The sequence below is a fragment of the Ciconia boyciana genome, chromosome 13 (genome assembly GCF_034638445.1).
Source record: "Ciconia boyciana chromosome 13, ASM3463844v1, whole genome shotgun sequence".
Classification (NCBI taxonomy): domain Eukaryota; kingdom Metazoa; phylum Chordata; class Aves; order Ciconiiformes; family Ciconiidae; genus Ciconia; species Ciconia boyciana.
Genome location: NC_132946.1, coordinates 2,201,770 through 2,225,571, shown reverse-complemented (window position 1 = coordinate 2,225,571; position 23,802 = coordinate 2,201,770). Strand labels below are relative to the sequence as shown.

The window sequence follows — 23,802 nt, the reverse complement described above, 5'->3', positions numbered from 1 at the left end:
GGCAGCGCGTTGCAATGTGTGCAGCCACTTACAGAAAAAGGTGATAGTATTCTGAGTGCTGCTTCAGTAGTTCCTAATATTAACGATACCAGGAATGTACCTCATTTTTATGATTTAACGGCAGCTTCTGCTTAAGTTAAAATACTTCCTAGATTTTCCTTAACTATTAACTAATTACTAGTAATTAAAAATTCCCTGAGAATTAGTCTTCAAATGCTTCCCTGCCAGGCGCTGTAATACCTTCACTTTGCTGATAATTTTTAACCACAAATAGTACGTTACACTTGTTGCCCTGAACACCAGAAAAATGTCCTTATGTTATTCGCAACTCCCCTGTCCGCTTTTTCCCATAGAAAAAGCGACTACTTTGCCAACAGCGTATTAATATATTGCAGCTTTACATCTTCAGCTTTCCATGGTTCAGAATTGCCATTTTTGAGGTACTTTCTGTCCGGCCGGGTCCTGTGTGGAGCTCTGGTACCATCTAGTGTTACTGGGGCCACCCTGAACGTCGGCTGGATGTGGCCTTCTCCTCGCTGATCTCCTGCTGGGTTTTGCAGTAGGAAAAGCCTGTCGTGACAGAACTCGTGGCGATTAGAGATGACCACACGCACTAAAACCATTTTCTCCGCCAGCAGCTGCTGTGCTGGCCACGGTGGCTTGGGTCAAGCATGTCCCAGCCTGACTGGAGGGGAAGCAACTCTCCCAGCTGTGGGGAGGCATCTGGGGCCACATTGCCAGGGGTGCGTGCAGGTTGTCACCTGTGGGACCTGGGCCACCGAGAGGCCCCTCAAAAGGCCACAGGAGACGCAGTGGGGCTTCACTGCCATGAGGTGTGGCAGGCGACCTCCCTCATCCCCTGCTGCAGGGCCTCACGCGTCCAGAGGACCCACAGGACCTTGCACTGATGCCGACTTCCCTCTCGTTCTACAGCCTGTGGAGGATGAAGGGTTTATTTAAACACTGTGGGAGCCGCCCGGAGAGGGACCCGGGCCCACACCAGCCCCTGCGTCCCGCAGGCGTAAGGCACCCAGCCCCTGCCCTCAACAAATATGGCGGCCCCACCGCACCTCTGCCACCCCGCTGCCAGGGCGGAAGTAGCGGGGAGGCAGCGTCACCGCGCGGACCCCTTCCGGGGTCGCCGCCTCGGAAGCACTTGTTCGTTCAAAGAGTGGCGGGGTTGAGCGGCTCGTAGGCGGCGGGAGCGGTTCGGGCCCACCGGGACGGTAGCGGGGCTGGGGGTCGTACGGTGAGGGGGAGCGCCCGGGGAGAATGGGCAGGAACTGGGGGGTGGGTCGTGATGGGAGGGGCTGGCGGGGAGAGGGGAAGCAGGCGGGGGGGGGCGGTTGGGTGGGGAGTGGGTCGGGGCCGAGTGGGAGGCGGGGGAAGGAGGCAGTTGGGGGCGAGGGGGCTACGTGGGGCTTGGGGAGGGGAAAACCCGGGTGGTTGGGGGCTGCTGGGACGGTGGGGGAGGGAGGGGCGGGGGCTGTTGCGTGAGGGCCGAGGGGGTGGGGGAGGCGGGGTGAAGTGGGGGTGCGCTTGTGGGCGGGCGGGGGGCTGGGAGCGTGGGGGGGGGAGCAGGCGGGTCTGCGCTGGGCACCTCTGGGGCCTCCAGCACGCAGCCTGCAAGGGAGAGCGAAGTTCGTGTGACTAACGATAGCTGTTATCGTGAGGTAGTTCTTTCAAGGGTGCTCCCACCAAAGGAACGCCATCCAATGTCTCATCCTTTGGTTTTTTTCTTCTTTTTTTCCTTTTTTTTTTTCTTTTTCTTTTCTGCTCTTCCTACCTCCTTGTTTTTAGGGTTCTCTCAGCTCTGGATGGAAGCGGCAGTGTTTTTTGAGCTGCTGACTGCAGTAAGGGTTGAACGTTTCTGTCCTTAATGTAACTTGCTCAATGTAGATGAAGAGTTTGTGTCTTGAAGAAGTCTTTCTCTTCCCTTCCTGAGGAAAGGACCTTCAAAGTGGGAACTATCCTTGTCTCCTATTAGCTGCCCAGTAGTTCCTTCCATTTGGAGTTCAATAACCATGGGGCCATCGAAAAGAGAAGAGGAAGAGCAGAGCATAATCCTGATCAGCGATGATGAAGCTGAGAGCACGCTTGGGAATTCAGTTCTGTTAGTAGACCCACTGGGTAAGTACTGTGCTCTTGTCAGTGAAGTTCTGTGAAGAACTTTTGAATAAACCAAAGTCAAATGTTATGTCATGTGCTCGAAATGTGTCTTTCTGCAGCTAGAAAAACAAAGTACTTCAAAAATAAATAAAACCAGGAAGAACTGGTTATGTCGTAACTTTGAGGATTTCTTTGACAGCACTAACTACCTTAAAGGATACTGCTGTTTGTTTCAAACTATTACAAACTTAGCTGAGACTGGGCCTTTTCAATGTCGATTGGATCCTTTTTGATTAAATTACCTCTGTTTTGATAGTGTGTGCAAGCTTTTTGTCCTAGGCCACTGCACCAGTCTTATTGGCACCATATTAAATCATAAGAAAACTTGTGCCTTAAGGTGTTTTTAAAAAATAAATGTCAATAGCTGGTGGAATTTTAATCAAGTTGTAGTTACCTTTATAGTGATTTACACTGTGTTTTCTCTTTTCTTCAGAGAAGTCTGCCCTGGAAGAGGAGAAATCTGAAGAAGTTGTGGATGAGGAATGCGAACTAATGGTTACTTTCTGTAAACAAGCAAAAGTGATGCCTCATGCAAGATATGACTGTACAATGCACCCGTTTGAGTATGTTCAGTGATGTGGAGGTTAATATGGGGGTTTCCTTTTCCACATTTAGTCCATCTTGTCAAGTAACCTTGTTAGCTTTTTAACAGCTGAAAGCAGAAGTAGAGTTGGAGAAGTATGTACCTTGTTTTATAAATAACTTTCTGTTTTTCAACTCTGTAGGCGAATGGAATGTGATACATGCTCACCCCTTGGGAAAAATGCTGATATTTGTAATCAGTGCTACTGCTACATTTGTGATAAACTGGCTTCTGAGGTAAGAAGAGCTGTACTCAAGAAATGCACAACTTTGAGTAAACTAATTTACTTAACAGTCTTTTTAAAAGAAATCACTCTTAAGCACACTAAAAGAATAAATGATACATGAAAGCTGATTATTTTGACTAAAGGTTGATACCTGTCTGCTTCACAATCCTACTGAAATGTGATCCCTGTCTGGGTTTATTTTTAGTAGTCCAGCCCGTTGCTGGAGTAGGCATTCACTTGGTTTAAGCAAATGTACCTCCTGTTTGCTTTAGGCACACAGTGTATTTCATGGAATCAGATTACTAAATCAGACTTGCTTCTCGCTGCACTAGAGAAATGTAAAACTTTTAGACTGTCGTAACCTAGAGTGAGGGAGTGGGTGAGTTGGTGGAATTGGATGTGTGGGGTTTGTTAGTTTGGGTTTTTCTTAGAATTCAGAAAACTTTGAACTGTGAGCAAAGATGGGGTAAACATGTAAAGACAGTGCTCTGTTACCAGTTTATACTGGGGAGGGTGCCAGTCCTAAGTGTCTCTAAGGTATTCAGGAATGACAGTGAATTACTATGGGCTTTTTTTGGCTTTGGGTTTTTGTTAGCCATGATATCGAGTTATTGCCATATTGGCCTCTTGCCCTGACTGTCAGAATACTTCACTGTGGCTTTGGCTAGGTGTGTAAAGGATGAAATGGCTTGTAGTCTTTCACTCAGAGGAACTAACTTTTGATTTGCTCAACTGGAGGAAGAAAATAAAAAAAACCAAGGAAAAAAAACCCAAACCTTTCCCTGTTTTTTGTGTTTTATGAAATAGTGCCAGAATTGGACAACCCCTGCCCTCTGTCACTGCAATGCACACAACAAAAGCAAATTCTGGAAGGACCAACGTGACTTTGCCTTGGCTGGTGTTCTTGTAATGTTCAATTTGGAGCTCACAGATATAGACGCAGACCTTCGGCATGGTGGTAAGCGTTATGCTCTCATACTATCCTCGGAGATGTGTGGCTCGCTGTGGCTACTTGGTCTGTGGCTTGATGGACAGCTTGCCTGGTCCACAACTCTCCTTGTGAAGGCTTGGTGAATTTTTGAGGTAGCAGCTTGCTGTTGCTACTCTCTTTCTGGGCCATCCTTAGACCAGACACAGGTCTGCAGCTCCAGTTTGTGTACTTTCCTGCTTTCCTCCTTCTGGAAGAAGCAAGAAAGCTTTCCTGGCCAATAAGATTGGGTGCAAGTTACTTGCTAAATATTTTACATGGGGTGCTTATGATTGTCTTTGTTTCTTTTAGTTTTGAAAAAATAAAAATAAAAAAATTGCACTAACAGTTTCACATCTGTCTGCTCTCTTAGGAAGTCTTCTAATAAAATTTATCCAGGAACTTTCTGTGGAATATAATAAGTATCTGGTTGGAGAAAGAATGCCTCCCACAGAACATGAATGCTTTTGCCTTCCAAAATTGCCTCCTGGGCAATGCAATATCTGCAGATCACGCCACATGGAGGTTGTATACAAGTAAGTGACAACAGAACTTGGCTACTAGCGGTACATACTAGTCAGTGCAGGTTTGATTTCCTTTAGTCAAGTGATAATCAGAATCATGGCACCTGATACAGCAGAAAAATAGTTGAGAGAACTTACTTGGCCAGTGAGCTATTAAATTGCACTTGGATGTAGTTTAAACACACCCTTAAATACATCTTTAATACAACTTTAAATACATCTCTTGTGCTGTACTAAGAGACTTGATAATATCCCTCATTATTATAATGTGGGAAAGCATAAAAGTGAAGTCTGTATTTTTACTAATTTGTTTTTTAGGATGGGGCTCAGCTTTTACTCAATGGCATGTGCCTTTAAAATGCTTAAAGTAATGGTTGTGCAAAGACCTTTTCACTACATTATAGATGCTTTTCAAGGAAAGGCAAGTCAATTTGCTCTCAAACTGCAGAATGGTCGTAATTGCCGTTTGTTTACAAAGTACATCATTGCAGGCACTTTATCTTATAGACTACTTAACTTTCTTAGGTATTCTGGAGTTTTTGCGCTGGTAACAAGATTTTTAAATCAGGCAGAAAGAGAGAGTCCTAAAGCCGCCGCTGTCATGTTTCTGGGAGCAGCTAAAGAGATAGCACTTCATAAAGACCCTGCTTTGTAAGTATCCAGTTCCGCATCTAGCGTGTAATCTTCATTTGCTCCTCAAAGGGAGGAGGCTAAGTGAGAGAGTTCTGGTTTTTCATTTATTAAGAGTAACGACAGTGTAAAGATCACAGCCCTGACTGCAGCACAGGGAGAGGAAAACGAGTACACCTGAGGGAGAAACGAGATTGGTTATGAGGAAGAACTTTGGGTAAAAGAGAAGGTTAAAGGTTGGAGGTGAGAGGAAGAAGTTAAGCGGGATTGAGTCATGAGGAGGGGAGATGATCCTCCAACAAGGGGAAGGAATTTGAGATGGGAACTGGGAGGAGGGAGGGTATCAGACAGCAGATGGTGGCAGGAGGGGTTAATTCCCCAGGAGAAGGTACAGGGGCAGGGGGAGCTTTCCTGAGCGGAGAGTGCACAAGCAGCATTGCGTGAAGAAGCATCTGCTTCTGAACTGGAAGGAAGGGAGGGTGTGATGTTCCTTGGGTAATAAGTTTTAGATGCCTCCTGTAAGTCTGGAGGCTGACCTGTCAGCTGGGAGGACTGCGTAATAAGTAAATAAAAACAGAGTTTAAATACTTCAGTCTCTTCTACTTGTGCTGTTTGTTTTCTTGTTTGTATCATGGCTGTTTCATGCTTGATTACTGTGTAGCTTGAGCAAGGTTGCAGAGCTTTGCTTTGCAAAACCTAAATATTTTGAGGCTTAAATTCAAGGCTTTTTATAAAGGAGATGTAAACATGGTCTGGGTTGGTTTGACAGGGCAGAAACAGCAGCTCCTCTGCAATTCTTTCTGAGGAACTGTCAAGGTTTGCAAGGAGCAGGCTGGATATACATTATTTGGGTAGGTCTCTCTTTGTACGCTTATTGCGAGTCCCACAGCATTCACTGTAGTTACATGGGATGTGGTTTGGCCCTCCCATGGGATGATGATATACAGCCCTTCAGAGGCCCTGTAAAAGCAAAGATGTGCCCGTGATGGTCTAATACAGCAGGTTAGAAGGTTTGGTACCGCTTTATTCTGCTTGGGTCGGGGGAGAGGTGTGCTTCAGTTGATTACGTACTGCTGTAAAACAGTGTTAATTCTAGAAGGTGTTTTACACTTTGAGCTCTTGTTTAGAATAAATTTTCTTAGCATGAGAGCTCTCAATGCTTTTCAAGAAAAAAATGTTTTCTTAAACAGTTGAGTATAGAGAAGGGGAAAAGGCAGGAAAACCAGACAAATGTTAATTAGTGCTTTTTTCCTCCCCTCTTAGAAGCTGGCAAAACCTTGGTCATACTGCTTCATTAAAGATCGCTGTCCCTTGTCTGTTGCAAAGGTAAGACTTGTCTTATCATACGATGAGATGGCAGTGGGATGGTTGCTGACTGCAAACTTTCTGCTTGCATTTAAAATGCATTTCAAATGACTTCTATTCAAAGGCATAAAGAAAAAAGTGAATGCTTTAGCTCTTAAAAGCCAAAAGTAAACTTGCACAGGTGTGTAATCTCATGGTTCTGTAGCATCAGGAACTCCTTATCAGGGAACACGACCCCACTGTACTGTCTTAGGTATTTTTTGAGCAGAGCAAGAGTAGCCTGCTGCTGCCTGCGTGTAGACTGCAGATGGGTAGGGCCAGGCAGAAGAATACAAACAATAACGTGCACTGGTCAGCCTAATGAGCAGGGACCTCGGTGTGCTATCCGGTTCTATAGTTGTACACTACAAATCAGGATTTTTAGAAGCTCTGTTGAATATTAGTTCCTTTCTGTGAAGGACAAGGGCAATACCTGCCTTATTTAGAGCCACATAAACATTCACAAACCCTTCTTTGTTGCCTCAAAGGAGAATAACTCAATGGGGAACTCAAAGCCAAGAAGATAGATTACTTTTTGACTGTTGTCTAGGAGTGTTCTGTGAGGCCAGACCAGAAGGTGGTGTCAGGTAGCTACTTGTGGTTATTAAGCCAAAGAGTAAATAGTGTCTGTTAAAGATCAAAACAGCAGCCTTGTACTCCACTGGGATGGAGTAGTCAGGGATGTAACATAGTAAAGTTCCCCCAGAGGCTGATGAATGAGGACATCTAGCTCACTTGGCTTAATTCAGTTCTCATTTTAGCTTTGTATTTCACCTTTAACCCAAAATTCACTTGCAACAGAAGGTTAATGAATTAAGAAATAACTTTTTTGGGAGCAGTCAAAAACAATTATATATTCTCCCCTCTTATTTGAAACTAGTGACTGGTATAACCTAAATCTTATATCCATTTTCACTTTAAATTACTATTCTTGAATTTTTAAAATTTCTTCCTTTTCCTGTTCTTTTAAAGTATTTTTTTGCCTCCCTCCCCCAATTTTAAAAGAGTAAACTCTTCTTTGTGTCAGTGTTTTATCTCCAGTTTTCAGTTAAGACAAAAATGGTTTCACTAGCTGTGAAGCTGCCAGGAGCTCGGGTTGATCAGGTTGCTTATTGGGTTCATCATATGTTGCTGCAGCATTTCTCACATATGCTCACTGGGGATCTTTGTTTTAAAACTTAAGACCACAGAACCTTGGTTTCACTGGTGTTTAAAAATAATAACAAAAGAGCAATACTGTTATTCACTACAAATCCTAAAGCACAAATTTAAATATAGATCCAAACTGTCTGACATTTAACCAGAAAAACCCCCAAACTTCCCTAGAATAGTTTCCCATAGGATTAAAAAAAAAAAACACAACAACTTAATAGTAATTCATCCAATTTTAAGAGATTTTGATTTTTCCTTTTTTTTTTCTTTTCAAAACATAGGATCACAACACAACTTCAGAGGATGCTGGTGTTGTGTGACTTTCCAAAAAATTTGTATGAAAAATTTGTTAATTTTTTTCAGTCCATCTCACTTCCATGTCACTGTTTTGGCTTCTCAAATAGGTATGTTCTTTGTTTTTTGTTTACAGAATATATTTTTATACAGTTGCCTGGTTTGAAAACAGCTATATCGAATGGTTCTTTCACTGGTAGTGTTAGGTGTGAGCATTTTATAGGAAGATTTCAGTATTAGCTGCTTTGTATTTGTATTTCCTTACAAGAAAAGTTGTTGTTTGATGCTTTGGCTAAGTTGTTGTCCATATAGCTTTTTTCGTTCTTTTTTTTCCCCCTCTTTTTTTTTTCCCCACAGAAGTGAGCCGTAAACCTCAAAATGTTTTATTGGTAAATCTTCACGTTACTCAAGGGAAATAAATTGTGGTGTACAAACAAAACATGGTTAAAAATGACTTTATCTTTTTGTACTTCCAGCTTGAATGTTGTGCCATGGGACCATGTATTACTGACCACTGTTTTAAAAGGGCAGAACATCACTGGTCAAAGAACACAGAAAGGAAGAAAAGTATTTCTGTGGGAAACACTCCCTGTTATAGAGGCTCGAGTGGAGAAATTGGTAGACAAAAAGAAGTAAGATTGGTTTGGTCTTGTTTTAGATTTTTTCATTTTATGAACTCAACTTTTACATTTTGCATGGTGTTGACTGCAGCATAGTGTTTTCCTAACATCTGCAGTTTGTGTAATGGGGGAACATACAAAACAAAGACACATTTGAAGCTTTTCATGCCCATTACTTCTTATCAACAAGGCCGGTAGCTTTTTGAAGTTTTTTCAAAGTAGAATCAACCTTTCAACACTTCAGGACCAGGAAAGAATGTTGAAGGGGTAACTTCTTTATTTCCATAAACCCAGTAGGTTTTAGATGTTGGTGTTTAAAACAAATTCTGTTCATCAAAGGCTGACTAGGTCGAAGACAGACAAAAAAGTGCATTCTGGTTTCTGGGTCTTCAGAAGTCTGGATTCAGAAGAATACAGTCCACTTAAAGAATTAAATTGAAAGGCAACCTCCTGTCTTATTTTGCCAGAGTACAGAGATAATCTGTGGATAGCTTCTTGGAACTTATTTCCAACAGTCTCTTTCTGCCAGTTGTATTTCTATCCTATTGTGCAACGTCTCTTGTGTGGGAAGATCTACTGTTTTGCTTCATTAATTGTAGCAGATATTTGATTGACCTGTATATAGCTTTGCACTTCCTTCCTCTTCCTACTCACCCTCTTTTTCCTCCCCAGCTATAAAGAAGTTGTTCGCTACCTGAGAGCTGTGAAATGCAATGATACCAAAGGGTAAATGGCTTTTTTTTAATTATTGTTTCTTTGCCTTAAGATTGTGTCCTGGTCTGTGTATCTTCAATGTGTAATAAACTGTCAGAATGAAAAGCCGTAGGATTTCGGCAGCTGTCTGCTAAGTGGAAGCAATACTGCATTGCAACTAACTTCTGCCTTATTGGATGTAACTTATTAGTGGTCAAGCATAACCAGATCTATACATACGTATTGTAAAACTTTCATGTTAATGCAAATCAAATATTCATTTCTTCCTCCTTTCCAGGTTAAGGGACCTTCGAGATAAAATCCCATTCTATTTGTGCAAAACTGGAGACTTCCTCGATGCTGCGCATTCGCTGTTGTTTCCCGTCAATAGCCTCGCCTGCTGCACTGCCTGCCGGATAACGCCTTTTCAGTTTGAGGTCTACCTGAAGATGTTCAGAACAGGCAGTGTCCCCACTGGAAAGGATATGCTAGACTCTGGGCCCTGGATTACAGTTGGCAAGTGTGGTTTCTTGCTTACGTATGTTTAGAACCTTACTTAATTACACCTTTTACTTTTTCATTTAATCTAGTAACATTCTGGGGGACTCTGAACCCAACTATAAATTGTCCAGACTAAAGCATGGTACGTCACACTAGGCAGGAAGAATTCCTTTATATCTGAGCATGAATTTGTTTAGTACACTTCACACAAAATGCTAGTTTTGTCAGCTGTGAAGTTGTTTTGCTGAAAGCAACCTATTAAAAGGAAATACAAAACTCTCTGTGACATCATGGCATTACCAATGGCAGTGTGTAACTTAGCATTATGGTATGTCTTAGCCTTGACCTTGAGAATAAAAGCTTCCTGATGGAAAGGGTTTCACGATCTGTGTATTACATTCTGTCATTAGTTCAGCCACTGATAACTGTGATCACCTGTCTTGGTGCGTGCTGCTTGTCAAGGTGTATTCTGAAATGAAAGATCTATTTTGGAGATGTTCAACTACTAGTAGAATTCTTAGACGTGTGAGATACTGATAGCGTGTATCGCACTGTACTGTGGTGTGATGTACATAATGAAGACTTTGTTCTGGGTTACCTGCTGCGATGGCTTAGTCTAAATTGTATTCAGTTCTTTGCAGCTTTCCAGAATAGCATTTTACAGTTGATGTTGTTTTTCTATTCAGGACCTACAAAAAAATGTAAAATAGCTGTAGACACGTATTTGTCTCTTTTTATTAGGCTTCTGCAGAAACATATCTGTAACTAAGTTAGTATCTTGTTTGTGTTCACACTAGAGTTATTCAGGGAATATAAAATATGTTTTGGATTTTTTTCTTCTTGCAGGGTCTCCCTTGAAAGATGGTGTTCTAATTAAGCAGGCGCTCAAGCTCCTTTACAGCAATGTGTCACTATACAGGAATGTGAGTCTATTAAAACTGTGTTTCCGTGGCCCATCGAGTGTTTCTGTATATTACCTGTTTTGTGCAGTTACTTCTCTAATGCAAGGATTTACTATCAGAACCCTTTTCTCTCTGAATATTTCACACCTCTGTGAACGGATTTGACTCTGTAAACAAATGTTCTGCTGTGTTTCAGCCTAAATGCTGGAGTTCCCTCATCATGATTTTGGGTAGTAGCAGTTTGCTGGAAAAAAGTGGGCACCTACATCCCCTATCCCTGAAAGAGCCACCGCTTGACTTTCAGAAGGTAACTGAAGCAATACTGTGAAATGAGAGAGTCTGTTGTCTTGGTTTTATACAAGACTTCATTTGATGTGGGCATTGGCTCGTTCTTCTAAATACTAAGGTTAACTTTGCAGTGGTAGGTGCCAAATGTAACACTTTGCAGAATGTTGTGATTCGGGAGTGTTAAACGCGACAGTAAACACATTAAATCTGCTTGCAGCTCAATGCCTAATACTGATTCTGTATCTTTTAATGTTGAGATGGATCAGATAACAAAATGGATAGGAAAGCAGTTTAAGAAAAATGTGTTCGGATAGTCCTAAAGAGTCAGTATCTGGGTATTTTCTTAATGAGAACAGAAATAACTGTCTCCTAAGCATAGTAGGTTAAAATGAAGAGGTGATGTGATTTGGTTTAGTTAGTGCTGTAGAGCCTCAGCTTTCCTTGAGTATGATGTTGAACAGTCAACCTCATCTGTAAAAATGCTGGAAAAAATAAGTAAAAGCACATTAAAGAACCATCTTGGGCACCGTTTGTTTGTGGTGTGTCTGGACACCCTTCCTCTTTACTTGTGACTCATTACTTCTGTTGCAGGGAGTGCTTGCTGCCAGTGGTGGCCTTTTGGAGGAACTGAAGGCAAAAATTAATGTTTCTTTACCACCTGCTATTTTCTCTCCTCATGTAAGTGTGCACATGGCAATAAGGAAATTTACCATTTGTTTTATTGTGCTTGAAGATACAGTAGTATTAAAAACAGTTGGATTATTATGAAAAGCTTTTAAGAGGGGGCTTGAAGATTTTTTTTTTGGGGGGGTAGTCAGCATAAGACTGTTCTTAGCACAGTCTAAAGGCTAGAGCAGATATCTGAAGGTAGGAAAACTATTAGGGTCTGTTCTGGTCTCACACCATCTTCAACCTAGAACAAGTCTTACTTCATCACTGTCCAAATTTATGCATTTTTAAAGTGGAAGGGTTGTTAATAATGGATTCTGTCTTAACTTCTCACAGGGTAATCTTGTGTTGTTTGATTCAAACTGGAGACTGTCCTTTGAGACTTGACACAGTGTGTTTGTCTCAAAACTCAGAATAGCCCAGAATTTCTAGACTTGTTTTGAATGATGGTTTCAAGTGTAGTGGAACACGTTTAAAGATGGGCTGAAATGTATTCTTTATTAAATACAGTCAATACATCTAAGGAACTATCTTATTCTTTTACTTCTTTTGAGGAAATTACATTTAGCTTACTCTCCAAATATGTGACTACTGGGCCAGAAATTTTTTTCCCATTAATTCTACTTCTGCTTCTGTGACAGTGTGAGATTTCATGTTTCTGTGAGGACTTTGAGAGCACCAGGTGAAACATGTTATGTAAATAACGTACCTGTTCTATTCCCACTTCTTTTGGTCTTTGTGAGATTCTTGTGGATGTCATGTCTGACATCCAACCTGTCTGACTGGAATGCTAGTAACTTCATGTTGGTTTGACTGGATACGACACACAAGTAGTGGGGAAGTGGGCTTTTAAATGTATGTCTCTTGTTATCTCTTCCTGTAGTTGCACCATGAGGCTTGTCTTATTCTCGCAGTGCAAGCAGTACAACAGATGCTTTTTTGTGATCTTCCATACTTGACTTCCTTCTTAGAGATAGCCCTGGCTTTTGGGGTGAGTCCTAGATATTGATTTCTGTTCTAAGAGATTAAAGCAAATGATATTTAAAATCTGTGTAAGACCAACTTGGAGATTTTAGACCAATTTAACTTGGATTTGTTCCCCTTTAGCTTTGCTGACCTTTAATTTATTCTGCTTTTTAAGAAATGATTGGCAATTAGGTTAAATCACTGGTCTTATTTTGTCTCTTCCTAGAATAACTTTTGGGCTCTGAGGCTGTTATTGGACCATCTTTCCTATGAAGAACATGTTCTCCATGGCACTGTCAACCTGATTTTGAGAGATCTAAATCGTCAGAAAGCAACAATGCTAAAACTGTGAGTAAGCCCTTGCTCCCTGAAGCCTGTCTGTTTATGGAAACAGTAAGAGCAGTCCTGCAGCAGTAACATTTAGCAGAGATATAATCCTTAGCTCTTTGAAACCAGCCAGCCCAGTGCTTTGGGCAAGTCAAGAATGCAAATAAGATGCTGGGAATCAATAGGAAAGTTGTTTCTGTTGAACAGCTGTGTTCTGTTTTCTGGTTTCACATTGCTTAGGTGGCAAAACCTCGGTCCCCAGTACGTGGGTGAATTCCTTTGCCTGTTCTTGACATGCAGACATAAGAAGATGCAATCCATTGGCCTGTTCACTCTGAATATTATTACAGAGAACCTGCATATGTAAGTGTGAATCTTCATCGTAGCCAAACAGAAAATCATTTTGTTGCAACACTGATGGTAGTTTTCTCTTAATTAACAGTCTTAACTCACAACTCATCCTTGTTTTTTATTCTTCCCTGTTATTAGCAGTGGTAAACATACTGAACACGATGTTTTGGGTAGATTTGAAATTGTTCTATGTTACCTGTTGCAACCAAATGGCCTTCTCGCTTCCCAGTGCCCAGTGTTATGAAAACCATGTTATTTGCTCTTGGCAACCCTGACCAGTCATCAAGATTACACATGGTACAGTCTAGTTCTATTATTTAAATATCATTGTCATCAACAACAACCAAAAACCTTAATTAGGACTTACAGCAAAGTAGTTACTGGACTCTAAGGAGGCATAATACTGCATAAAACTTTATTTAGAGAAAATAGTTGAAAGTAGCTCAAAATGTATATTATTGTGTATCTACAAGAATACAATGTCAGATGACAGTGAACAGATGTCAACGTTTCTTTTAAACGTGTAAGAAATACTTCAGATGGTGGTGAGGGAGTAGATGCCCACCAAAAACTAAAGATTCAGGAACATATGTGCACTGCAATGCAAACTGAGGACAGCATTAAGTTTGTGCCTGTCATTCTTATACTCTTTTTAAAAGAAGAGAGACCACTTGCTCTGCAGCAGCACAAAGCTTCAGTGGGTGGGGAAAACAGAGCTGTGAAAAAGTCAGAGTAGTTTGTTTAGGTTATACATTATAATAAAACACTGATGTGTCACTTTTGAAACCACTAGCTGGTGATAAGTATAATCCTTGCTCTCCTGTGTTATGCAGTAAAGCATTATAGGCTTTAGAGTGATAGACTTCAATACATCGACGTAATAGTTTTAAAATGAATTGACTCTGTGGTTGTAGACCGGAAGGCAGGGTAATTGCCTGCTCTGGCACTTTTAATTTACACATAGGTGATGGCAGCAGAGTAATGTTGAGAATTCACTTCTTAGTAGCTGTCTTAAGTGGAAAGCATGAACGTGTAAGTTGACCTTCTTTGTGAAAGGCTTCTGTCTGTTTCTTATTTCCAGCCTTTGCTGTGTGTAGCTGAGAAAATAAAACACCTAATTTCACTCAGCTGTGTACGAGCTAAGCTGTATTTAACAAATTTGCAATTCCATTAATTGTCTCTTTTTGTTTTGTGAGGCTTTACAGTATGCTCTAGCAGTGACCCAAGAGAATCAGGTGAAATCCTGTTTCTTATGGTCTATCTTTGTCTTAATTATTTTACATCTGACGCTGAAATCATCTCCGTTTGGAAGTTGAAGTGAATTGTTGGATTAGCCTTCTTGTAAAGCTTTGATCAATGCAAAACTCCAGAGTGGCTGAAACTGGGGGCAGGTGTGTCCCTATGAGACAATGGATTCAGAATCTGTGTCCCTATGAGACAATGGATTCAGAATCTGTGTCCCTATGAGACAATGGATTCAGAACCTATATCTGTTTTTCAGGTGTCCGTGGGCAAAGCATCTTTGCAACTTCTTTCACAATGCAGTGAGTATCTCTGTATTTTAGAATTTAACAACAAAACTTATCAATATTTAAATATATCATTTGATACATCATGGATCAAATATCTCATATGTCAATGTCATTTATTATAACCTTATTATAAAAATTACTGAAGTATACTATTTTTTTTCCTCTGCCCAGGGATTAAGGCACCTGCCCCTTGGCACCGCAGCTCATCATGAAGTCTCGAAGTTCATAAACATTTTTGAAAAACTGTGATTTGGCAAAATCTTCGGGAATATTTTCCAATTTGTCTTAATCTGAGAAATCTCTTCCTGGATTCCCTTCTGTTCGGCTTTGGTTGTCATCTCCAAAAACATTCAGCTAAAAACTGACTTCAGACAAATCCAAAACTGAAATCCTAGGTTAAGATGGTGAACAGTGGCTGTATATCAGCAGACATGTTTTGGAAATTTTCTTTCTTGCAGGTCCATGTATTAACCAGTTGTTTAACGAGGTAGCGAGTTCAAGTTTTTAAAAAGCCAGTCTACAGAGAGATGCTGAGCGGGGGGAACGAGGGGAGAGAAACATGGATGAAGTAGAAAGCACCGCAAGTCTTTCCTTCTGTTGTGTTGCACAGACGTGCTGTGGGCGAGATGTCTGCAGCAGAAGAACTGCTGAGAGAGCAAGAGTTTAAAAAAGGAAAACGGCCTCTCCACAGGTGTACACAGTATGCATCGAAATGCGGTTTGCACGCCCTCTTATTTAGTGTATAATTATAAAAAATTAACCACTCTTGAGGCTGAAGGACATTAACTGAAGCTTTCTTACTTGATGAATCTGGTTAGATTCAAGAAGGCCTGATGCAGTAAATAGCTTGTTTTATTTGATAAATAAAAAAAAATTTAATTGTTCCCAAAAAATTGTTTGTTTGAATAATTAAAAAAAAAAATCTAGTTTTCAGGGTTTTCCAGTTGCAGGGCTTTGTTTTTATTTTCTGCGGTAGGTGACTGTTAGATGGGTGCTGATGGCTCTCTGGGTTTCTCAAATCCTTATTATAGTGGTAAGTTTAAGAGTTAACTTTTCAACTGTGGAGGTAGAAATAGAGAAATGTTTCTAGCCTGGTTTATACTCTTCTTTGCCCTGCTATGACACCCGTCTGCTTTGGCAGTCAGGGGAATAAAATCTTAATGTGATGACTGTATTTTGCACATGTAAGGCTTTTAGTGGCTTTTGCAGCTTTTGTTACCCTAAATAAGCTACGCTGTTATTCAAGCTTTCTACAAAAGTGTACATGTATCTAAATCAACACAATGTTAAGTAAAACTCTAGAAACTTTGTCGTTATGTTGTCGGTTCTGTGTGGGTGTTTTGTTTTTTTAAAACAGTTGCTGTACCTTTATCTCATGCTGTTCAAGTTCAGCCAGGACAAGCAGAGGTCAGTGAAGTCCCCTGATGCTCAGGAACCTGGTTCTGCTGGCTGGCAGGGCTGGCCATGTGGTATCTCGTTCTGGTCTGTTCTACTAAAGATGCACTGTGGTGTTTCACCCCGGTTTCCGAGAGAGATGTTTCTTGCGTGTTCCTAATAATATGATCTTTCTCACCTCATCTACCTGAGCAGTAGAAGGTCCCTGTTACGGGTGAGGAGGAGGGAGGCTGCAAACACTCGTCGTCTTTGTAGGCGCTGTATCTGCGTTCTCTGCTTTGCCCTGCTGTAAAAGCTTTCCTTTCTCCACCTGCAGCCTGGCCCGTGATGCTCTCTGGGTGCTCTCCCAGTCACGCAGAGAGGTTGGGCAGCTGACTGCCCTGAAACCTCCTGCTCTCAACTCTCCAAATCTTGTTCGTCCCTGAGCATGCTGACATAGGGTGTTACATCGTGCTTTCTCACTTGGCTGTGGGTGTAAAGACAACGGCAAAACCAAGTAAGCCCTGATATCAGACTGGACTTGATCTGGGTGTAGTGTTTGGGGCCCCGTGCGGGAATGGGCGCAGGAGGGAGAGGGAGCAGGTGGGGGCAGGTGTTTTGTTACCCCTTTGAGCCTGGATTTACCATCACAAGGAAAGCGTAGGAACTGCTTATTTACTGTAAGTAAATAGCGTATCTATTCATTATTTATCTACTTCTGCATTTTAATGAATTATAGCAGCCCTTAGAGTGAGGATTATACTATAGATAATGACATAATGCTATAATACTATAGATAATGACTCTGCACTTGACTTTGGACATGGGTTGGATAGACAGGTATAGTCATTACAGTCAACCACAGCAGAAAACATCTTCCCCCTACCCTGAGACTATGACTCGTATAACCCCAAAGGTAAATTGAAGTTGTTCCTCATCTGCTTTGCTCCAGGTACAACTGAGACGACCAGAGCTCATTAAAAATTGAAATGCATCGTTTGGAGAAGAAAATGGGCACCTAGAGCTGTCTCATCCAAATATTGTATTTTAGCAAACAGAACTCTGCAGTTTTAGCAAGTGTGCGTACAGCTGATACTGCCAAACAATAAATAGAACATTTGCAAGTAAGTGCCTGTATCGAAAGTAAAATTTCATCTGAAAATAGTGAAACTGTCTTATGTTCTTAATGTCTGGCATGGGAATAACCTCATCGAGTGCAGGAGCGTAATGTACCTGTGGGCCAAGGGGCTGCTTGGCTGTGGTCAGCAGTTAGCATCACCAGTTAGAGTATGTGCATCACCATTGATTAGGGATAGGGTTCTGAAGTACATTGCTAATAAACTAATTGTTTACAGGCCCGAGGGGCGAGTTCACAGTGTAATATTTAAGAACAAACAAACCAACCCCTCTGCCTTGTGCTGCCAGTGAAGCGGTGTGGCTCTTCCACCTCTGCTCAAGGGGGGAACGGTGATGCACAGCCCAACAGCCTACGCTTGGACAACGAGGCTGAGATCTTTCTGGATCCGAAGAGAGACCGTGAAGGGTGAAGTGGGCAGCTTTACTGTCTCAACCGTGTGGGTGATGGTGGATTTGTACAGGAAAAGTGCCAGTGAGCAGGTTCATGGCCACAGCAGCAGCAGAGCTGGGGGTGATGCACAGGGCCACCCCCAAACACGCTGCCTCTGCCTGCATTACGCTTCCCAACCTCGTCTGCTGCGTGGGCTGGGAGAGTGCTGGTACCATTTCTACCAAGGACACTAATTAACCTGCTAAATGAGTTTATCCCTTCGGAGTGCGCACCTGAGAATGGAGTTATCGAAAATACCAGCCCAAAGAGAGCCATAATTAGCAGCTGGCACTGAGGGCAAACCCTGTGCTTCCCAGGGGTGGCTTTGCGAGGTGGGGGGGGCTGTCGGCTCGTCTCTGGTGCGGACCCCCGCCCCCAGACAACATCCCTGGGTCGTGCTCAGCGTAGCAGCAGGCTACGTTTGTCACACACAGCATCCCCTTCCCTGCCCACGGGCCAGCTCCTGCCAGCGGAGTTCCTCTCCCCCCGCCTAAATAACGCGGGGCCAGCACTAAGGAAGGGGATGCAAGTCATTGCACGGCTACCCTGGGACACAAAGGACTCCTCCAGCTGCCTGCCAAGCCAAAAATACTCAGTTTTAATAACTGGACTAAGCGAAGTAAAAAACCAGCTTGTTGCCGGCTGCCAGATTAACAGATGGCTACGATCATTAATATTGCAAAACTTCAGGAGTTCATAATTCTTTAATCTACAAAGCCGGTGGGGGTAGCTAATGCGGGCCCTGCAATCTGCCATGCTGGGGGCTGCCGCCCGCCCACCCACCGTGGCCGGATCCGTCCCAGGCCCCCCGAGGGCTGGGCAGACGTTGCCCTGGTCCTGCCTGCTTGGCCGAGACGGGGCTCCCTGCCTGCATCAGGGGAGCCCGGCACCGGCAGATGCTGCCTGCAGGAGGGATGAGCTCGATGAACCCCCGGACTTCGGGCTGGTGTCGATAGTGGCTCCTAAATTCGCTGGGCTCTGCCCCGTACCTGCCAGCCCCGCTCAGCCCTCGCTGCCGTCAGACTCCGGAACAATCCATGGAAATCCAATAACCCGTCTCCAGTGTCATTTTATCGTTAAAGCCAAGCCTTTCCCATATTTGTTTGGAGGCAGCGCGGGGAGATTACGATTGATGTCAACAGCCAGATAATCTGCGGGTCAGCGTTCGGTATCGCTGACCTCGTTAATAGGCGCCGGCGGTGTTTGGAGCAGGGGGAGCGTGCCCCGAGCCGCAGCCGCCCCAAAGGAGCCCCGCGCCATGCGGCTGTTTGCAACCAAGAAAAGCCCAGCATCGGTGTGGCAATAAAAAAATATGTATTTATTATTTCCTTTGGGTGAAAAACCTCGTGCTGCGGCTGCAGCGGGCTCAGGGTCCGGCCCCAAACAGCTCCATCGATCCCTGGCCAAGCCCCAGACTCCAGCATCCTCTCGCAGAAGGACGAGGGCCGGTGGCTCCATGAGGCTGCTGGGAGGCTCTTGTGGCCATCGATCGCCCGCGGAGGCTGAGGGCTGGGAGGGGAGCCCCGCTCGGCCCCGGCCCCGCACGCTCATCGCCCGCCTGCTCTTGGCGTGGTCTCAGGGCAGGGGCTGGTGTGGCCGCTCCTTCGCCCAAGCCGGTGTCGCAGGGCATCGGCCTCCTGCTCGCTAGAAATATATGTGTTATATATATATAAATATATATATATATATAAAATATATATATATATATAAAAAAAATATGTATGTGGGTTGTTTATATATATATGTGTGTGTGTATGTATTTTTATATATGTGTGTATATATATATATATGTATTTTATATGTATTTAATATATATTTTTATATGTATATATTTTATATATGTGTGTATATATATTTATATATTATACACACACACACACGTATGTTTTATATGTCTATATATGTATCATATTTATGTACATTACATAATATATTGTTCATAATATGTATAAGACATATAAATATGATATAAATTATACCTTATATCTACATAAAAGCATACATATACTATGAATATTTATTTTCCGGTCATACATACTGTGTGCATATATGCATATATATGTGTGTGTATGAGTAAACGTGTGTGTGTGTGTATATACGCGCGCACACACACTCTCTTGCTCTCTCAGGTTTTTTTTATGTGTGTGTGTGCGTGTGTGTGTGTATATACACACACTATCATATCATATGTGTATATGTGTATATATATATATATGTATGTATATATGGACACACACACATATATTTCACCTCCGGGTCCTCGCCTGCCCAGGGCACCGCGGGGGCTCTGCTCCCTGGGCGCAAGCCGAGGCTCCAGCTGGGGGGGCTCTGCCTTTGGGCTCCGCTCCGTGGGGCGGAATGGGCCAAGGCCAGCCCAGGCGTGCGGCCCAGTGGCCCGCGTGGTCACGGGCCCTGGGCCGCCACGGACGGGCGGGAAGGAAGAGCTCTGCGGGCAGGAGTCGGGCAGTTTTGCTTTGTGCAAACCTTGCTTTGGTTGGTTGGGGTTTTTTTTTTAAGCAGCAAAGCTTACCTGAAGTGTGTTTTTTTGGGGTTTTTTTGGTTGTTTAATGAAGGGTAGGAGGTGGTGTTTTGGATTTTTTTGTTGGTGTGGGGGGGTTTAATGGTTTGTTTTTGTTTTTGTTTTTTTTCTCACTTCTTTGTGTTTTTTGCTTTTGCATCAATTATGTTGCCTTTAATCTGCTAACAACTATTAGCGGGCTTTTTCCCCTCCCTGTAAGTCAAGTCACACATTATTATTTTTTAATGTTGTTGCACTTTTCCCCTTGTGCTGACCCTGCCCCTTCACCCGCCATATGTTTAGTTTCCAACTCCTCACTTTTTGCATTTTTTTTTTTCCCCCCCCAACCCCTTCCCAGGTGCACCCCCGGTGCTCCCTGCCCCCGGCTCCACCAGCACCAGGGAAGCGGGAGGAAACACAAAAATCCCGGGGCAGCACAGTGGGAGCAGCTGGGGGAAACCCATGGGGGCGGCTGGCTTTCGCAGGGATGCAGGCAGGGATGCAGGCAGGGATGCAGGCAGGAGCAAGGGCCTCCCTGGGGTGCCGCTGCGTCCCACCACACGTTACCCCCCCCTCCTCCTTGGGCCCTTTTGTCCTTTAGGGCTCTAGGGGAGGCCGGGGTAACCCCGTTTCGGCATCTCGGCTGCTGGGTACCAGGATGCTGCCTCCATCCCGGGCACTCACATTCAGCGGAGCCAAATCCCCCGGGAGCAGCGGGGGGGAGGACGCTCCCATTATCCGGCTCCTGCCGTGTTGGAGGCAGCTGGACTGGCCGTGCATTAATAGATTACACAGAGGATTTGGGCTCGCCGACAGCGAGGGGAGCGCTCGCGGGAGGCAGCGCGGGCAAGGCCAGGGCGGCTTGGCGAGCCGGCGGGGACGGACGCAGCTCCCGCTCCCCACTAACACCTTTTCCAGCTGAGGTAGGTGGAAAGCTTGGCCACGGCGCTGGGATGCTGCTGGGATGGCTGGAGCGGGGTTGGGGATGCTGGTCCCCATCTGCCTCCGGAAGAGCCGCCAGCGGGGACCGGGAGCCCTGGGGAGGCCGGACCGCAGGAGCCGGGGGATGCTGGGCTCTGGGCGCTTGCCCTCCTCCCACGCCTGGCTATTTTTCCGGGGGATGCTCTGCGGAGAAGCCGGGCTGGGGCAGCCCATGCAGCTGCCGAGCTGTGCCGGTGCATGGCTGGATTCGAGCTGTGCCGGCGCATGGCTGGATTTCGTGCCCAGCATGCAGCACCCTTGCCTGCCCCTGCACTGGGAGCTGCAGCCTGGTCTGGGGTGCGGGATGGGGAGCGTGGGTGTCCCTGGGGTTCAGCTGCCCTGGGTGCTGCCCTGACCCGCTGCGTGAGGGTCTGGGGTCACGGCCGGCCACGGGCAGGGGAAGGTCCCCTTGTGCCACCAATTCTTGGGGTGGGACAGGGAGCCAGGTGCTTGCAGAAGGTCTCATGATGTGACTACGGTCACAGCTTGTGTCCCATCAGCTGCTGTGCCTCAGTTTCCCTATCATGCATGTCCCTAGCATTAGCCAGCACCCAGGGCCACTGCTGCGGGGGGGTGGATGGTGGTCTTGCTCCCCAGATCAGAGGTGATCGTCCACGCGAGCCGTTTCCAGGGCTGCGTACACAGCCAGGCGGATGCCCAAAACCCTTCCTGGCCCCGCTCGGGGCCGTGGCCGGGCAGGAGAAGGACAGACACACACACCCCCTTCCCCAAATAGCCTCTGGTTGCTATTTGCCACTCTCCACCTCAAGCAATACTACCATCCAAATTGCAGTCAAATCCGGCCAGGTCCTCGGGTTTTGCATGTGCCCGCGGACACAGCATGGCTACAAGAGGGCAGTGCCAGGCACCTGCCCCGTGCCAGGCTGGCCTTGCACCCCACAGGTAAGCGCAGCCTTTGCCTTACGAAAACAACCCCAAAAGCTCCCAGAGCCACGGGCTGCTCCGCCATGGGGTTGGAAACCACCCCTGGAGCGTGGCAGGATGCTGTCCCCATCTTGGGGGACCCCGCTTTGGGTGGTGCGGAGCTGTGGGGGCCAGGGCAGGATGCGGCCGTGGGAAACGGCACCAATGTCCTCGTTTGCAGCCCCGCAGAGCCCCCGGCTGCCGCCATGGACGAGTGGGACCTCCCGCAGTGGAAGAAGGAGGTGGAAAGCCTGAAGTACCAGCTGGCCTACAAGCGGGAGATGTCCTCCAAGACAATACCCGAGTGAGTGGGTGCCCACCCTCCCCTCCCTTCCCTCCCGTGCCCCCAGCCCAGCCCGGCAGTGGGAAACGGCTTTGCACAGCCAGGAGCGGAGTCCGGCTCTTCTCCACCCCCACGGCCAGCACCAACGTCCCCCTCCAAAGCACCTGGGGGCTCCCAAAACAAGGCGGGTTTAGAGGTTTTTAGTCCCCTGACAGTTCGTCAAGCCCTCCAAGCCCCAGTGCCGGTGCCCACAAAGCCCCCATGCCCCTTTCCGCAAATCCCCCCTATGCCAGCTCCTTTCCAGCTGCCCAAGCTCCGGTGGTGGCCGGGACGTGGCAGCAGCCGTGGGACCCCCTGACACCCGGGGTGCCCCCCCGGGACCTCCCAGCTGTCCAGGTTCAACCGGCTGAGTGTGCAGACCCCCCGGCAGAACTCAAAAGACTTAAACCTGGAAACAGTCAAGGAAAGGTATTTCCCCTCCCTGTTTTGCACATCACTGCTCCTCACCGCAGAGGGGCTTGGGACAGCCCCCCCAGTTAACCCAGCCTGTGGCCCCATCGCTCACTGGCTCTTAGAAGGGGGAGCAGAAAAAGAGCAACTTCAACAAAGAAGTTTTTAAAACACAGCGCAAAGGCCATCCCCACGCCAGCAGCACACGGGCAGCTACAGACGCTGGGGGCAAAAGGCTTGTTATAAACTTGTCTTGTGCTCAGCTCCCCCATCCCAAAACCAGGTGGGTGCACGGGGGCTCATGCACTGGTACAGCTCATGCACGGGGGCTCATGCACCAGTACAGCTCATGCACTGGTACGGCTCATGCACAGGGGCTCGTGCACGCTGCCACCAGCGCAGGGTGCCCCCCGACATCCCTGCCTGCCAGAGCAGGGTGCACCCCAGCATCGCTGCCCCCCAGAGCAGGATTTACCCCGGGCACTGCAGCCCCCCCAGCTCAGACACGGCCGCCCAGCCCTTGCCCCGTGTCCCTCGCCCAGTGACACATTTGCAAAATGCTTCGGTGCAACGCAAACCCGCTCCGGGCAGGGTCTATGCCCACCCTTCCGCTCCCCTCTCCGCAGGTTTGTGAAGTGGATTGAGGACGGCATTCCAGAAGATCCCTTCTTGAACCCGGAGCTGATGAAAAACAACCCCTGGGTGGAGAAAGGCAAATGCACCATCCTCTGAGGGGTCGGCCCCCCGCCCACACCGGCTGCCCCCATCCCTCGCTCCCCCACTCTGAATGTACACTTTTTTATTAGCTAGCTTCCTAATATGACTACCTGAACAAAAACCCTACCCTCATCTTGTCTTATTATTTTTAGTAATAGAAGTGTTTCTTTTTTATTCAGGGGGGAAGGGGAAAACTCAGGGGGTGGGCAGTGGGGGGGGACAGGAGCAGCAAAGGTTTCTGCCGGGTTAG

The 23,802-nt window shown here is 45.6% G+C and overlaps 2 protein-coding genes across 7 annotated transcripts; both read left to right on the top strand.

Moving 5' to 3' along the window:
- The first annotated feature begins 1,137 nt into the window (after nucleotides 1-1,137).
- LOC140659163 (uncharacterized) lies at nucleotides 1,138-17,221 on the top strand. Of its 6 annotated transcripts, none has more exons than XR_012045000.1 (22): nucleotides 1,138-1,249; nucleotides 1,801-1,895; nucleotides 1,988-2,130; nucleotides 2,603-2,732; nucleotides 2,895-2,988; nucleotides 3,786-3,936; nucleotides 4,319-4,481; nucleotides 4,995-5,120; nucleotides 6,363-6,425; nucleotides 7,877-7,999; nucleotides 8,366-8,521; nucleotides 9,182-9,235; nucleotides 9,501-9,718; nucleotides 10,550-10,626; nucleotides 10,802-10,912; nucleotides 11,485-11,571; nucleotides 12,446-12,553; nucleotides 12,755-12,876; nucleotides 13,096-13,218; nucleotides 14,708-14,750; nucleotides 14,910-16,629; nucleotides 17,065-17,221. XR_012045000.1 is itself a non-coding variant. In XM_072878454.1 (20 exons), exons 2-20 carry the CDS (start codon nucleotides 2,025-2,027, stop codon nucleotides 14,985-14,987), a joined length of 2,133 nt encoding a protein of 710 aa, XP_072734555.1. In that variant the 5' UTR covers nucleotides 1,138-1,249; nucleotides 1,801-2,024; the 3' UTR covers nucleotides 14,988-16,647. The 6 variants fall into 6 exon arrangements, 1 of the variants encoding a protein (XP_072734555.1); XR_012045002.1 differs by having other exon boundaries at nucleotides 1,152-1,249; nucleotides 1,801-1,853; XR_012045003.1 differs by lacking the exon at nucleotides 1,801-1,895 and having other exon boundaries at nucleotides 1,173-1,249.
- A 3,821-nt stretch (nucleotides 17,222-21,042) lies between these two features.
- On the top strand, nucleotides 21,043-23,567 carry GNG13 (G protein subunit gamma 13). Its single transcript, XM_072878481.1, has 3 exons — nucleotides 21,043-21,120; nucleotides 22,284-22,406; nucleotides 23,462-23,567. Exons 2-3 carry the CDS (start codon nucleotides 22,309-22,311, stop codon nucleotides 23,565-23,567), a joined length of 204 nt encoding a protein of 67 aa, XP_072734582.1. The 5' UTR covers nucleotides 21,043-21,120; nucleotides 22,284-22,308.
- Nucleotides 23,568-23,802: the final 235 nt, after the last annotated feature.